The sequence below is a fragment of the Protopterus annectens genome, chromosome 10.part0 (assembly GCF_019279795.1).
Source record: "Protopterus annectens isolate FY-2018-M chromosome 10.part0, PAN1.0, whole genome shotgun sequence".
Lineage (NCBI taxonomy): Eukaryota > Metazoa > Chordata > Ceratodontiformes > Protopteridae > Protopterus > Protopterus annectens.
In genome coordinates this window covers 735333890-735349596 of record NC_056744.1, presented here as the reverse complement: position 1 = coordinate 735349596, position 15707 = coordinate 735333890, and the positions used below count along the sequence as shown (strand labels likewise).

At 41.7% G+C, this 15707-nt stretch overlaps 1 protein-coding gene across 1 annotated transcript in view; it reads right to left on the bottom strand.

Moving 5' to 3' along the window:
* ROR1 (receptor tyrosine kinase like orphan receptor 1) overlaps window positions 1-15707 on the bottom strand; it is a 1703739-nt gene that overhangs the window by 40759 nt on the left and 1647273 nt on the right. Inside the window, exon 8 of the mRNA XM_044085558.1 lies at window positions 13249-13451. Within this exon, the coding sequence (XP_043941493.1) occupies window positions 13249-13451 (203 nt within the window). The remainder of the gene's footprint in view (window positions 1-13248; window positions 13452-15707) is intronic.

The following is a 15707-nucleotide window of genomic DNA, read 5'->3' as shown; positions in this document are numbered from 1 at the left end:
TTACCTTTGCCAGGAGAATCTCCAAGACAGATGTTTTAATGTGCAAGTGACTGTATATAGCCTCTCAAAATTACAATGTAGACCTTAGAACTAACCCTTTGTTTATATAGTCCTCCAAATAACAAGATATGGCACTAAATGTAATCTGAGGTGACAGATGCTTATGAATATTCTGCAAATGTTCAAATAAGCAAAACATCCATATAATGTGATATTCCAAAGTCAGGAAACATGCAACAATATTAGATACACCTATCTACTAGTGGTAATAATATGCACTTCACATATGTGGGAGTTCTTGTCTATAAATAATGAAAGCTAAGTGAATAATCATGGATGTCTGTGTCTTGCACTTGGTCATGAACATAAAACCACAGCTGATGTAGCTTTTATGAAGAAACTAATAATGTAGTGTCTAGTTACCCAACATGATGCCATAACATAAAGGATAACAAGGAAAATAGACTATGAAAAATCTGCTGGTGGTAGTATGTGAATATGGATATATAGATGTAGACTTGTTTAAAAAATCCAATATGAAAACTAATGGAATTTTTCAAAATAAAAAAATTGTCTGTATAAAAGTTAGAATTATGTGTATTCCACAGAAAGCATAAATGTGTGAATATACTCTTCCCAATAGTAGATGTTCAGATTATAAGACCATTACCACTATTCAAATCATTATGAAGATAACTTATACCAAGGTGGATGTTTGTCCTTCTGTCCTGACTTCCAGAGCTGTTAAAACATCCTCAGACCGGAAGTGGTTATCTTTCAACACAACAGGTATCAGTATTTTCTGTAAGAAGTAACCAATACACGTGCTGTAAGTGAATAAGGATCCACTGCACAATGCCCCCAGAAGCAAGGGTGATACAAGAACAATGAAAAAAAATCCCAAACAAGAATGGTTTAAAGGCTGGAGCCTACAGTGCAGCTGTGTGTCAGTTATTCATACATTTACTGTTAGAGTGAGTAGTTATGGTGAACGTAGTACATGGATCATAAGGACTGCTGCTGCAGCACAATTCCTTGTACTTTGGAAGACTACTAAAGCAGTTTGCTTTCCAAGGGATAGTCTGATCCTAGAGGAAGGAAGAGGTACAAAACACCCTTCAGAACAACAGTGCAGAAATCAGTCCTGTGTCTAGACTTTACATATAGATTGCAATACTTGGAAAGAGTATGGATGGTGTTCCAAGCAGTTACATCATAAGTACTTTAAGTAGAAACATTTCTAATGAAAGCTATTACAGTTATTGCTGACCTTGCAGAAGGCCCTCAAAATTATCCTTCTAGTGTGAAACCATGGTGATCACAGCCCAACATCGTGCAAATCACAATTTTGTTAATGATTGTTTAAATACAGGTCTGCTTTGTTTCCCTGGCATATTTGAGAAGAAGAGCTGTTTGGCTTGCCTAAAATCTTTTGTCCTTTCAGTGTAATGCCTTAATTACCTGTTTATATTTATCAGATAAATAACCCTTTCCCTTTTCACTCAATGAAACCACTGCTGGCATAAACAAAGGGTTAGTTCAAAGGGCTACATTGTAATTTTGAGAGGCTATATACAGTCACTTGCACATTAAAATGTGTGTCTTGGAGATTCTCCTGGCAAAGGTAATGGCCACCAAGAACACAGTCCTCCAACTAACAAGCTATAATTAGTTTGAAACTGGATGTCTTGAAAGATGCATCAAGTGTGTCCTTGGGTAAAACACCTAATTTAACATCTGGCTCTACTGCTCCTTGAGCATGAGTTTTTGAATTTGCCAGATGGCCTCTGTCCTCTGGTTTGCTGGTACATCTGGAAAACCTGAAAATCTGGGTTTCTCTATGAAAGTGAATCTGTATCCTTTGGAAATTTTTTTTAAGACCCAATGATCTGCAGTGATGGTTTACCACTTGTCTAGGAATAGGGAAAGTCTTCCTCCTAGCCTGTCCGGGGGGGGGGGGGAATCATTGTTAGTCCTTAGGTTAGGAAGTGGACTTAGAACTCGCTTGCCTAGGTGTAGTAGAGGTCCACTGTCTAGGTCTCTGTTGGTTTTGCTGCTCGTGTCTGGAGAGCCTATCTCTGTGCCCCTTCATTTGGACAGTTTTTGCTTGGGCAGGAAAGGATCAGTGCTTGGTAGGGAAGTTCCTGCTGAATCTGGGGGAGGGGGTTGTACCTGCAGGAAGTCCTTGATCATATGCATTGACTTGGCCTTGTCTTCCATTTTCTTAATCTCCTCCTCTGCCTTAGGGCCGAACAATTGTTCCTTATCCAAGGGGGTGTCCAGAAGTTTTGATTTAACCTGATCAGGCAATGGTTTCTCCCTTAACCATGCATGCCTTCTAATGACTGAGTCACAAAATTGCTGCCCTGCTAGAGGCTTCCAAAGCATCAAAGCCACAATGGAGGGAATGCTTGGCCACTTGAGAGCTGGAGTGTATCAGATTTCCTAGTTCTTTGGTAGTAGTACTTACTGGTAAGGTAGACATTTTCTGTTTTAATAAGTCTAGCATGTTCTGTTGATATTTAAGCATATGGAATTAGCAATTGAAAGCTTTAATTGCTAGGGTAGCCAAAGGGTAGACCTTCTTGCCCCATCAGTCCAAGGCTCTACTCTCCTTGTCAGAGGTTATGGGATTTTTGGAGGAACTTGCCCTAGCCCCCTTAGGTCCCTGAGTAATTACCTCTGGGTAAGCTGCAGGGTTCTTGAACAAATACTTATGGGTATCTGGCACCCTGTAATATCTGTCAGGCTTTCTGGGTGCAGGCAGCAGGGCATCAGGGGTGAGGCCAGACTCCAGGAAGACATCCTCCACCACATCCAGAATGAGAGGAATGGCTAAGGGTTTATGTTATGACAAGTCCATGAACTCTCTCAGTCTCTTCTTTGACTGTGGTTAGAACTAAGCCTCCTAATGGAAATGCTCTCTGAGGGAATTTAAGGTCTCTGAATGAGAAGTCCTTAGGAGGGGATGCAGAAGGAGTGGATTCCTCAGCATTGGAATATTCAAAGGCTGCCAGGGGCTGTTCTTCAGTATCTGAGTCCAGAAATTCAGAGTCCTCTGACTCTGACTCTGAAAGCATCTCTGGAGAAATGCCCCTTTTTCTTTTGGCTGGGGTAGCTTGAACAGACTGGTTACCCCTGATGAGAGAGATTAAATCCTCAGCCATCCTAAGAAACTGCTGAGACTGAGCAGGTTGGGTGGGAGGTAGTCGGTGACTGGGCTCCGAGGAAGGTGCTTTCCTAGGGGTGGCCTTGGTCTTAGGTCTAAGTGATTCAATGGGCTTATGTGTGGTTTTAACTGGAGGTGTGGACATCGGTCTTTGTCTGGTGTCGGTCATCCTAAAAGCCTCCGCGCAAGCCGGTGCCTGCTACGTGGCTCCGAACCCAACCATGGGGCTGACGACCGACATTTCGGTAGGAGAAGCCTGAACTGGTAGCGTACCGGACTCTAAAAGGGTCTCGGTAGAGGCCTGCAATGGCTCTTCAGCTGTCATCAGGGGCTGCATATATGCCTCACTGAATTCCACTGTACTAGTGGACGGTTGGCTGGCTGACTTCAGGTTTGAGTCGTCTGACGGCCTAACCTTCTGTGGTCTATCTCTTTCCTTTTCCTTTCTCTTTTTTAGAATTTCCACAGTAGCCTGACCAATGGATGCCATTTCATGTTGGTAACTACTCTCCCTGAAATGCCTAGCTACAAATTAAGCTATTCTATGGGTGGTCCTAGCATCAAGTAAGGCACAGAACCGACATCCAATGGAGAAAGTTATTCACTTTCTCGGACATCGGTTTAAGTGCAAGAAAAGGTTTCCCAATGGGGCAATTAGCTTTAGTAGGTTTTGCCCTCACTCTGGCAAAGGCCGACCGACGCATTTGCAAACTGCTTCTGCTTTGGGCTCCATGGCAAGAAAGACTGGTGTAATGGTGTTGGCTGCCTCCTTTTTATAGCCCTGATGACCTGACGTCAGTCTCAGGCGACTGACAGCTGACGCAGGAGGGAAATCCTTTACTCTGGTTTTCGGGCCGGCTGAGGGCTACCCAGCAAGGATAACCCCCAAGTGATGACTGCAACAGTGAAACACGAAGAACATCTGGATTAGATCTGGTGTAGGACAAGCATGTCTTCATGACGTAGGAATGATCTGCCTGTTTTTACATTAAGTATCATCCGCAAAAAGGCCTTGCTAGATGCTGCTGTCAGGTTGGATTTGTTCATGTTCAGGGAGAGGGAGATGCTCAGGCTGATCAATAACTGAATGAGAAGCTGAAGATACATTTTTTCTGAGGTGGTCAAATGATGGGACCAAGCATTTGGTGAACACCATAAGGGGAGTGGTTAGACCATATAGCAAGAAAGTATACAGCCAGAACCCTTTCCTGGTCACAAACCAAAGGAACTTCCTGAGGTCCTTCTGAATGGGATTGCGCAGCCAACCATTAAGCAATTGATTGAAAATTAGGAAAAATTGGCTGACCTGGTTGGCAGAAAGTGATGACATTCCAAGAAAAGGTGGAAAAGTTTTGAATTCTGTTTGGTGTCTCTAGTAATTATTTCTCTAATTACCATGTTTGAGGTTAGATTAAACAAGCATCCTTTGAAATAGAATAGTCTCTTACCTAGGATATGAGTAGGAAAGGGGTATGGGAGGGGGACTACATGGTCAGTCCTAAGCATTTACCTCTTGGGTAAGAAAGGAGCTATTTCCACTCAATGTCTGACTCTTCTCTTCTAACACTGTAAAGCTCTTAATTCCATTCTTTCTCAGCTAATTCCTACTTTAGATAGGAACTGTGGGATGAGAAAGTTGCTGTACAGATTACAAAAGTTTCCACTTGTCCTACAATGTTAAAAGGAGGTGCAAAGGCATTGTTTTTAATCTAAAGGTTTAATTGACAACTACCCCCTCACATCATCTACATATCAAAGTACCTGTGGTGCCTTCCCTACAACAGGCAACTATGACATCATAGCCACAAATAATGATTTGCTTCCCCACTTTAAAGGTTGTCTGAATCAACTTTTAAGGCCTGCCTTTTAGCTTTCAAGATAAGAGATTTGGTTGCCTACAGATTACATAATTAATATAATACATGTTTTGACTTGTCAATATACACCCCAGTGCATCCTAAAGTGTAATCCTGTATTAAAGACATCACTAAAGATAAAAGCCATTTCCATGTTTAAAATAGCACTGCCTAACCTGAAAAAACAATGATAGCTTTATAGTAAGAACTGCATATATATATATATATATATATATATATATATATATATATATATATATATATGTGTGTGTATACATACACACACACACACACACACACACACACAAAAATGTACAGTTTTGTACCTACCATAAATGTAGATGTTCGAGTGCTAATACAGCTGCAGTAATCACAGATGGGTTTTCTGCCGTCAGGCGGGTCCTCGGTCGGCCGAATTCCAAAGTCTAGGTCCGGCGTCGGTTGCTGTCGCTTTCTTTCCTGACGTCAGTGAGGCAGGGGTATATAAGACACAGCCGACGCCATTTTCTTCAGTCTTTCTTGCCCCAGATGTCAGGTGCCCCCAGTAGGAAGGCAATACATAAATTATATTTATATACATGCAATGCAGTATAATCAAAAATCAGTAGTTGCAAGCAAATATACCATAGAAGGATAACCCAATCAGGTTGTATGAAGAGGGTTAGGTCCTAGGCCTTTACCAAGAGGGGAAGGAGGGAGGGAAAACTGTACTGCAGCTGTATTAGCACTCGAACATCTACATTTATGGTAGGTACAAAACTGTACTATGTTCATCGTGCATACAGCTGCAGTAATCACAGATGGGTAGAATCCCAAAGCTACGCACAGGGTGGTAGGCACTAGGTGGAACTGGGATGAGCCAGAATGCCCTGCAACACAGCAGTGGCAAAGCCTGCTCTAGTTTTGGAATATAAAGGCAGGTGGTAGTGTTTTGTGAAGGTATGCACAGAACTCCAAGTGGCTGCCTCCAAAATATCTTTGGTAGGAACTCCTCTAAGGAAGGCTGTAGAGGTAGCTGTGGCCCTGGTGGAGTGGGATCTGATGCCTGTAGGGACAGATTTTCCATGATAGGAGTAACAAAACCATATGCAGTGGCCTATCCATTTTGAAATTGTCTGTTTGGTAACTGGCTTCCCTTGAGCTCCTACAGCATAGGACACAAAAAGTTGTTCTGATTTCCTGAAATGCTTTGTTCTGTCCAAATAATAACATAGCTGTCTATGGATGTCTAAGGAGTGTAGCAGCCTTTCCCCTTTGTTTTGAGGATTGGGGTAAAAGGTAGGTAAGTGTATGGCTTGATTTAAAGCTACCCTGGATACCACTTTAAGCATAAATGATGGGTTGGTTCGAAGGGAAACCCTGTCCTGATGGAAGATGAGAAAGGGCTGCACAGCCATGAGGGCTTGTAGTTCCGAAACCCTACGAGCTGAGGTAATGGCCAGAAGGAAAGCTGTTTTCCAGGACAAATATTGCAAATCTGTTGAGGCAGCTGGTTCAAAGGGAGGCAATGTTAATTTTTCTAGAATGTAATTAAGATCCCAGGCTGGCACTGGTTGTTTCCTTGGTGGTCTTATATTCTTAGCCCCTCTGAGGAACTGTCTTAAGAGTGGGTGAGAGAATAAGGGTGGATCCGTGTTGAATTCTGCAGAAATGGCTGAGGCATGGATTTTTATGGAGGAAAATGAAAGTCCACTGTTCAGCAGCTCAGCTAGATACTGTAATACCTGAGGCAAATTCAGTTTTCTAGGGTCCTGGCCTTTTTTCTCATTCCAAGAGCAAAACCGTTTCCATTTTGCGGAGTAAGCCTTTCTAGTAGATGGCCTTCTGGCCTCCAAAATGACATCCTGCACCTCTTTGGGGAGTAGGGTCTGTTGTGGTGTTAAGGAATTTTCCATGCAGCGAGATTGAGTGTTTTCAGCTGACTGTGAAGAGTTTTGTAGCTGTGCTGAGTCAGCAGAAGGCATTAGAGGTAGGGGCCAGGGAGGAGTATGTGTTAGGCTCCTCAGGAGTGGGTACCAGTGTTGTCTTGGCCAGTCTGGTGCAATCAGTATCATCTTTGGTCTGTCTGCTCTTGCTTTCAAGAGCACCTCGGGCAGAAGAGGCAGAGGAGGGAAAGCGTAAACTGTCCATGCTGTCCAACTGAATGAAAGGGCGTCCACTCTCCAGGCCTTTGGATAAAAGGTCCTTGAACAAAACTTTTCCAATTGATGATTCCTGTGGGAGGCGAAGAGATCTATATCTGGCCTCCCCCACGCTTGGATTATCTTTGTAAACACTTGAGGATGCAACTTCCATTCATGTGGATCTGTCATATTTCTGCTTAAATTGTCTGCCAGCGTGTTTTCCAAACCTGGCAAGTACTGTGCTTGAAGTTCGATTTGCCATTCCAGAGCCAAGTTCCAAAGTGTCATGGCTAGTCTGCACAGGGGGTATGAATGTGTTCCTCCTTGTTTGTTTATGTACCACATTACTGTGGTGTTGTCTGTTCTTATCAATAATTGTCCTGGATGCAGGAGGTCCTTGAAAGCTGTAATTACATTTATCACTGCTAGCATTTCTTTTTGATTGATGTGAAGGTGCTTTTTCTTTTGGGACCATTTGCCCTGAATGCACCTGTCTGTCATGTGCGTCCCCCAGGCGTAATCTGAGGCATCTGTTGTGATGACTTGATTTGCTTGAGGCTTGCAGAATGGGAGACCTGTGTTTGTTTGACATGCTTGGGCCCACCATAGAAATTCCTTTTGCAAACATGGAATTATTGGTATTATTGTTTCCAAACTGTGGCTGTGTTGAGACCATAGGTTTTTTAGGTACCATTGAAGTTTCCTCATATGCAACTTTGCACATGGGATTAAAAGAATGCAAGATGCCATGAAGCCCAGAGCCTGCAGGATTTTCCTTGCAGTAAGCCTGGTACAATTTGCTAGTATTTTGAAGTACTGAGTTAGTTGCCCCTGTTTTTCTGGCGTAAGATAGGCCATCTGGGTGTTTGTGTCCAAGTTGGCACCCAGGAAAGTTATTTTCTGAGATGGTGTTAGCCTGGATTTCTCTTTGTTGATTGTGTATCCCAGAGAATTCAGTAACCGTGTTGCATAAGCCAGATGTTCCAGAAGTATGTGCTTGCTGTCCGCTTGGATCAGGCAGTCATCCAAATAAGGGTAAATTTGTATCCCTTGAAGTCTGCAGTAGGCAATTACTGATGCCAGGCATTTCGTGAATACTCTGGGCACAGAAGATAAGCCAAAGGGCAATGCAGAGAATTGATAGTGGATTGAACCTGCAAGAAATCGGAGGTATCTTCTGCAGCTTTGTCTGATTGGGACATGCAGGTATGCCTCCTTGAGGTCCAATGTTACCAGCCAAAACTCCTTGCCCAGCATGGGAAGAAGCTGCTGTAATGTGAGCATCTTGAATTTTGGTGCAGTAAGAATGTGTTTAGGATGGATAAGTCCAAAATGGGTCTCCAGTCGGTTCCTTTCCTTGGTACCAGAAATAGCCTGGAATAAAAACCTTGACCTTGTTCGTGAGTAGGTACCTCTTGAATAGCTTTCATGTCTATGAGCTTTGAAATTTGTAGTTGTGCCTCTGCCCTTTGATTGTGTGGCAGGTTTGGCATGCCTCTCATTTTTGGAAGAGTGTGAAAATGAAATCTGTAGCCTCTGTTTATAACGTCCAGGATCCATTTGTCTGTTGTGACAATATGCCAATTTCTTGTAAATAATGCCAGCTTTCCTCCCAAGGGTGCTGCCAGCTGAGACTTGCTTGGCATGGAAAGGAGGAAGTCATTGGGTTTGTTTCCTGTATTGTTGTGCACTGTCTTCGCCACCTCTTGGTGCTGGAGTTTGCCATTGCCTGCCTCTATATGAACCTTGTGATTGTCCTCTGCCCCTTGTGCGCCTGTATCTACCTTTTTGGGGCTTGTCCGTGGCTGGAAAGGACCAGTTTTTAGAAGGCCAATTTCTGCTAAAACGTGGTGGTTGAACCTGTAGAAAAGCTTTGACAGTTTGCATAGATTTGGCTTTTTCTTCCATTTTCTGTAGTATCTCCTCAGCATTAGTACCAAATAGCACATCCTTTTGTAAAGGAGCATCTAGTAGTTTAGCTTTCACATGATCAGGCAAGATTTGTTCCCTAAGCCATGCATGTCTACAAATGACTGATCTTGTAACAGCAGCTCTACTTGAGGCCTCTAGGGCATCATAGCCACATTGTAAGGTGTGTTTACCCACTTGTTCTGCACTATGCATCATATCCTGCAACTCCTTCAAATCTGGTTGTTCAGGTTGAGACATTTTATTTCTTAATTGTGATAACAGAAACTGCTGATATTTAAGCATATGAAACTGACAATTTAAGGCCCTCATGGCTAGGGTGGCCGAGGTATATACCTTTTTTCCCCACCTTTCTAAGGATCTTGACTCTCTTTCGGAAGGTAGTGGATTCTTAGCAGGAGAGGCCTTCATTCCCTTGGGGCCTTGAGAAATGGTTTCAGGGTCAGCATTATGGCTTTTGTAAAGAAATTGGTGAGAGTTAGGAACTCTGTAGTACCTATCAGGCTTGACTGGGGCAGGAGGCAGCGAATCCGGATTAAGGCAAGCCTCCGAATAAACATCATCAAGTATGTCCAAGACAGGAGGTATCGCCAGAGGTCTGTGTTGAGGTAACAAAAGAAATTCCCTAAGTCTTTTCTTGGAATCAGAAAAGTCTTGGCCTTCCCAATGGAAGTGTTCCCTCAAGGTGTGCAAGGTTTCCCCAAAAGAAAAATCCTCAGGAGGAGATACGGAAGGAATGGACTGCTCTGCATCAGAATCTTCAAAAGGGGAGTAAGAGTGTTCCTCTACATCAGAATGTTCTGAAAAAATGGAGCCCTGATCAGAAGAGGGAGAATCTTCCTCCACTCTGGGTCTCTTATCTGGAAGGGGTTGGGAACCCCTGATAAGAGTAATTAAATCCTCAGCCATTTTAAGCATCTGCTTTTTAGACATGGGGCCTGGAGATGGGCCCTGTGCAACAGGCCTCTTGGGATGCCCGGCTGATTTGGACTTAGTAAAGGCCTTAATGGAAAAGGAAGATGAGGGTCTAAAGACACCATGGGTGGAAGTGGACCTGTCCACATTAGGAGGCTCAACGCTCACAGTGGCTTCGGTGGTTGTAGTCTGGGTATGGGCCGAGGTACCTGCGGTCTTGGTTACAGAAGACACCGTCAAAGAAGTGTCGTCGGTAGTCAGGGACTGCATAGGCGTCTCGCTGAGAACCGGACCACATGTAGCCAGTTTTGGCGTGGTGTCGGTGGGGACCACGGACCTCGAGTGTCGGTCCTTGTCCTTGCGTTTTTTGGACAAAACGGTAGTCAGAGTCTCCGACAACATTTTATAATCAAAGGCTTTACCAAAAAAGTGTTGGGCGAACTCCGCCCGACGCTTAATAGTGCGTTTATTGAAAGTAGCGCAAAAGCGACAGCCCGAGACGTCGTGGTCTGGGCCTAAACAAGGTATGCAGAGGGAATGGAAATCCTTATGTGGTATTTGCTTCCCACAAGAAATACAATTGTTAACTTTTTCTGACATCGGTCTGAGGCAAGAAAAGTTTCCCCAACGGGGTACTTAGCTTTAATGAAGACTTGGTTTCCAATTTTTCGTAAATTCAGGAGCTGGCCGACCGGCACTTGCGAACTGCTTCTGCTTCGGGCACCGCGCGGCAAAAAAGACTGAAGAAAATGGCGTCGGCTGTGTCTTATATACCCCTGCCTCACTGATGTCAGCAAAGAAAGCGACAGCAACCGACGCCGGAACTAGACTTTGGAATTCGGCCGACCGAGGACCCGCCTGACGGCAGAAAACCCATCTGTGATTACTGCAGCTGTATGCATGATGAACATCTAACAGGGTGCTTTCTTCAATTCTTATTACATTGCTATGAAAAATAAATACTACAAAAATGCTATGCTTTGGAATCATGAATTAGTTAAACTGCATCTTTATGTATGCAACACAGCAGTTTTGGAGGTTAAAAGAAAACACTGGACTGTGTGTAACTAACAGCCATGAATACAGATCAGAATGTAACTCCTCTCTCCCTCTTCCTTTATCATCTGCTTTCCTCATTAGCTCTAAAATTCTTTGTTGGAGCTGTCAAATAGGAAGAGTTCAGATGAAGTGAAAGCATTTCGACTAACTCAAAGACAAAGTACCCAATATTCAGAAATAACTTAAAAAGGAGTGTAAAGAAATGAGTCAACAATGTGTTATATTGCTAGATTTAAATAAAAACACAAAGGGTTATAGACTGAAATTTAAAAAAATAACATGCTCAGGTATTACAGGGAAACTCTCTCAACTAGGCATAAACCTCTGCATCACCAGGTGGGAAGCCAAATGGCTCACTGGCAAGACACATGCTGTCAAAGTGGGTGAATTCACCTGTAGCAAGATGCCAGTCAGCAGTGACATACCACATGGTTCTGTGCTACGCTGACTCCTGTTTGAAATTTATTTCTCAGAAGTCAAGACAAAAGCAGACAGGCTGTGGCTGACCAAGTTCGCAGATAATTACCTATTGAAGGCAATCATTGAATCCCCAAACGATACCGACAGAAAAGGATTAATGCAGACAAATAATTGGTGCCAGACCCATGGACTGAAACTAAATGCAAAACAATGCATAATTACATAATTATTCCCTTTGCAAAAACAAATACCCCAGATAATAGGCAACACCCCTAAAAGTAGAACCAGTGGTACATGATCTGGGTACTCAGGTTGATAATAATTTGAACTTTGACCACCCCATGTCCATAGTGGTGACGATGTGCTTCTATATGGCATAATTCATAAGTAAGGCCATGGCATCCAGAGCAAAGGATGCTATAATTCCATTGTACTTGGCCCTCATCAGACCAGTAATTGAGAAAAATGCACCCTTCTGCATGTACCTCACCAGACATCTGCAACAGCTCAGGCGACTCAAGAGGTTCCTCACTAGGAAGATACTGTCCTATGCAGAAAGATCGAAAGTCCTAGCATTGTATTCTGTCTCCTACAGACTACTAAGGGGTGACCTGTGTCTGACCTACAAGGCAGTTTCCCAATCCAGCCCTGATGGAAATGTCACACATTCGTAAATCAAACTGCATAAGGGTCACTCATTCCAGGGATCTTAACCTAACCTCTGACATGAACAGATAATGTTAGAGAGATAGATATGTCTCATAGACTACCTCTTCTCTGGAACAAGCTTCTCATTCATGTGAAGCAAAGCCCTACCCTTACCCTCTTCAAGCACAATCAAGATCAATGGATGAGTAATTCTAAATTTACTTCTGGGGTGGAGCCCATGTCCCTCATGGACAAAGGCAGTTGGTATTAGATACCGTAGCATGGAGTCATACTTCTGTGAACTTCATTCACTTAGCTATTGAAAACTGGGAAACTTGGGTTAAATATGGCTAGGCTTGTAAGGGTTTTTGGGCCATTAGCTTAATAATCTCCTATGAACCTTTGAACCTATGAACAAGGCTGCCAAAATGACCAGAGAGTGCTAATCAAACACTGGTTCCTAGTCTATATGTTAATAGAAGACTACAAAACTTTGCCCATCACATCTGCAAATAAATAAATAAATATATAAATAAATAAAAACCCAAAAAACACTCAGTTGTACTTATGCTAAGTTTTAGCAGAAAGACTGTTCATGCCATTTTCAGTTTGGTTAACTGTGATAAGTAACTGTGCCTTTTCACTGGCAAACATCATCAGTAGGAAACCCACTGACTTAGTACCTAGTACCCCTGCCAGCAAGGATTTGAAACCATTATGATAGCTTAAGGTGACCATTCACAAAGGAAGAAGACTAGGGAATACCAATGAATGAATAAATGGGTAGGTATGGAGATGCAGAAGAAGCAGTATATAACTGCATATTGCTGTCAGCAGAAGTATAACCTGTATTCTTAGAAACTATTACAAATACACAGTGTTTTATATGTTTATGTTAACCCAATGATTACCTTAAAAAACTTACTCTGAATTTCACACACTTCACTTTTTGCTCTTTTTCACCTTCACAAAGTTCAGACTGTTATGGCAGCAGCAGGCAGCTGTCAAATTATGCTTCACCCCTAACATGCTAACCAGCACACAAAGATACTACCATGGTCAGTGCTCTCCATTATAAACCAGAAATTAATATACCAGCATCGTATTCGAGTTACATCAATATATTCACCTTTGGTTTGTAAGCACTCAGCATGGACATTTCCACATTCTGTCCTCTAACAGGTTTAGGTTGTCTCTGTTGAGGTGGGCTTGAAGACTTGTGGTTGTTGCGACAGATGCAGATAAAAAAGAATAAAAATGCTATTGCTACAGGTATCGTTACACTTGGCACAAGAATGTACAGAATCTCCATCTTGTTCTTCTCTGTGGTATCTAGTTTAAGAAAACAGGACAAATGACAATGTTAATTCAGTGTACTATTTCATTATATAGATGCATAAAACATTCACAGAGCACTTCTGTTCTGCTTGACAATAATATGAAGAAAAATGGGCTCTTTCACAGCATCCAGTTATTTTCACAGTTACTTGAATAGTTTTAACATCTTCAAGATATGCAAAGCAGCATTTCGCAGATTCTCAGATTAAAAATGCAGTCAAACATCCTCACTGCATCTAAACAGCATTTCGCATAAACAAAAAGTGTCAGCATGTTCTGCTTAAAACTGCATTACTTAACGCCAACAGCATAATTTTAAGTGATTATTATGATTATTATTATTTTTCTATTTTTTATAGCCCAAAATGACTTGAATGGGGGTAATCTACCATGATTGATGCATGTGTTTTAAGTCAAGGCTTTCATCTAATTTATGTCTTCTTATAGAGACAAAGTGAGACCTATGACGACAGAATCATTTACTGTGATGCAGTATCTCCACTGGTTTATAGTCAGGGCACTGTGATTTTCCACCTTTTGACTATTAGCACTAGTCTGCCTTTCTTAATTGCTGTTTGATTTGTATTACTAGCCCTGTCTGACTAATTACTATCTCCACTCGGATCATTTCAGGTAACACTTAAATATTTGGCTTGGAAGACTGAATTAGTTGACTTTTTTAAACTCACAAATTGTTCCAAGTCACAGAAATTTGACACCTCTGACTAATAGATTAGACTCAGACTAAACTTGCTATTATACAACGACCCCCCCTCCATTAATATTCCAAAACGTGCATGCTGATTGGTCAGCGTGCACATTGTAAATCAGAGTTATAGTCCAGTCGCCCGGACTTTTTCCATTAGTATAACTCTTTTTTTTTTTTTTACAGCAATGGAGAACGCAAGATCTCCGTTGCTTGTTACAACCTGTCTCGCCATGTTAAACGAGTGTAACATAGTGAGACAGCTTTTAAAAAAAGCAACGGAGCATCTCTGTTTCTTTTTTTAAAGTTGTCTCTCTATGTTAAACCCATTTAACATAGCGAGACACTTTAAAAAGCAACGGAGATCTTGCTTTCTCCATTGCTTTTTTTCAAAACTGTCTCATGTTAAATGGGTTTAACCTAGCAAGACAGCTTTAAAAAAAGCAACGGAGATTCTCCATTGCTTTTTTTTTAAAGCTGTCTCGCTATGTTAAACTCATTTAACATAGCGAGACAGGCTGTAAAAAGCAACGGAGATCTTGCTTTCTCTGTTGCTTTTGCCCACAGCACTGATGTACTACGTAAATATACGCATGCGCAGTACATTAGAATTGCCGCAGAATACCCAGACAGCTGCGGAAGGGCAGCAAGGAGGCATTATACAATACCAGTATTTAAGAAAAGTAATTATTTTTTTCTTAAATAGTGTCATTGTATAATAGCAATAACCCACTTCTGGGTGTGGGTAATGCTGGATTTACCCACGGTTGGTTTTGTTTGGCCACTCAGGCTTCGCCCTCGTGACCAAACCACACCAACCGTGGGTAAATCAACATTACCAAACTGAGTTATTGCTATAGTAACACATTCTAACATATTTTTCAGACACTGTAGAAAGAATTAGCACACACGATACTCATTGATTTTCCTAATCTAAATATGTATATACAATAGAAAAAACACTGACAAATCACAATAAAATAGCATGCAATGTAGAGAAATTCCTGTATAGAAAGATTGCAAAATCAAATGCTGTAAGAAAATCAAGACAGTAATATGACACTATTTTCTCTTTGTGTGGAACACATGGCATTTGATTACCGGAAAGGGCAAGGAAGTAGTGAAGAAAAAATGATATGTAGGTTTATTTTTATTGTTCATTTACATTTTAAAACTAAGCTTAAGACACCTGCTTTTATTCAGGCTGATAATACCTTCAGGCTGCACTATTTATTAAAGATGGGATGCTGGTTATCATTGACTAATAATCTACATTTAAGAACCTAGAGTTAAGTTTTTTTATTAACTCAGTATCTTGAATCAGTGACCTAACCTAATTTTTCATGGTAATACATTCTTGTGACTACTACATGATTTTACAGACAATGAAATAAACATGGGAAAAAATGTAAGGTATTAAAAAAAAAAAGTTCAGTCATAAAGTAAATGAACTAATTTAATTTTACAATGTTTACAAGTACTGTGTGTTAGCAGCTCACAACACACTTAGTGCCACTTGTTCAAAGAGGCAAGTGCTCTAATTC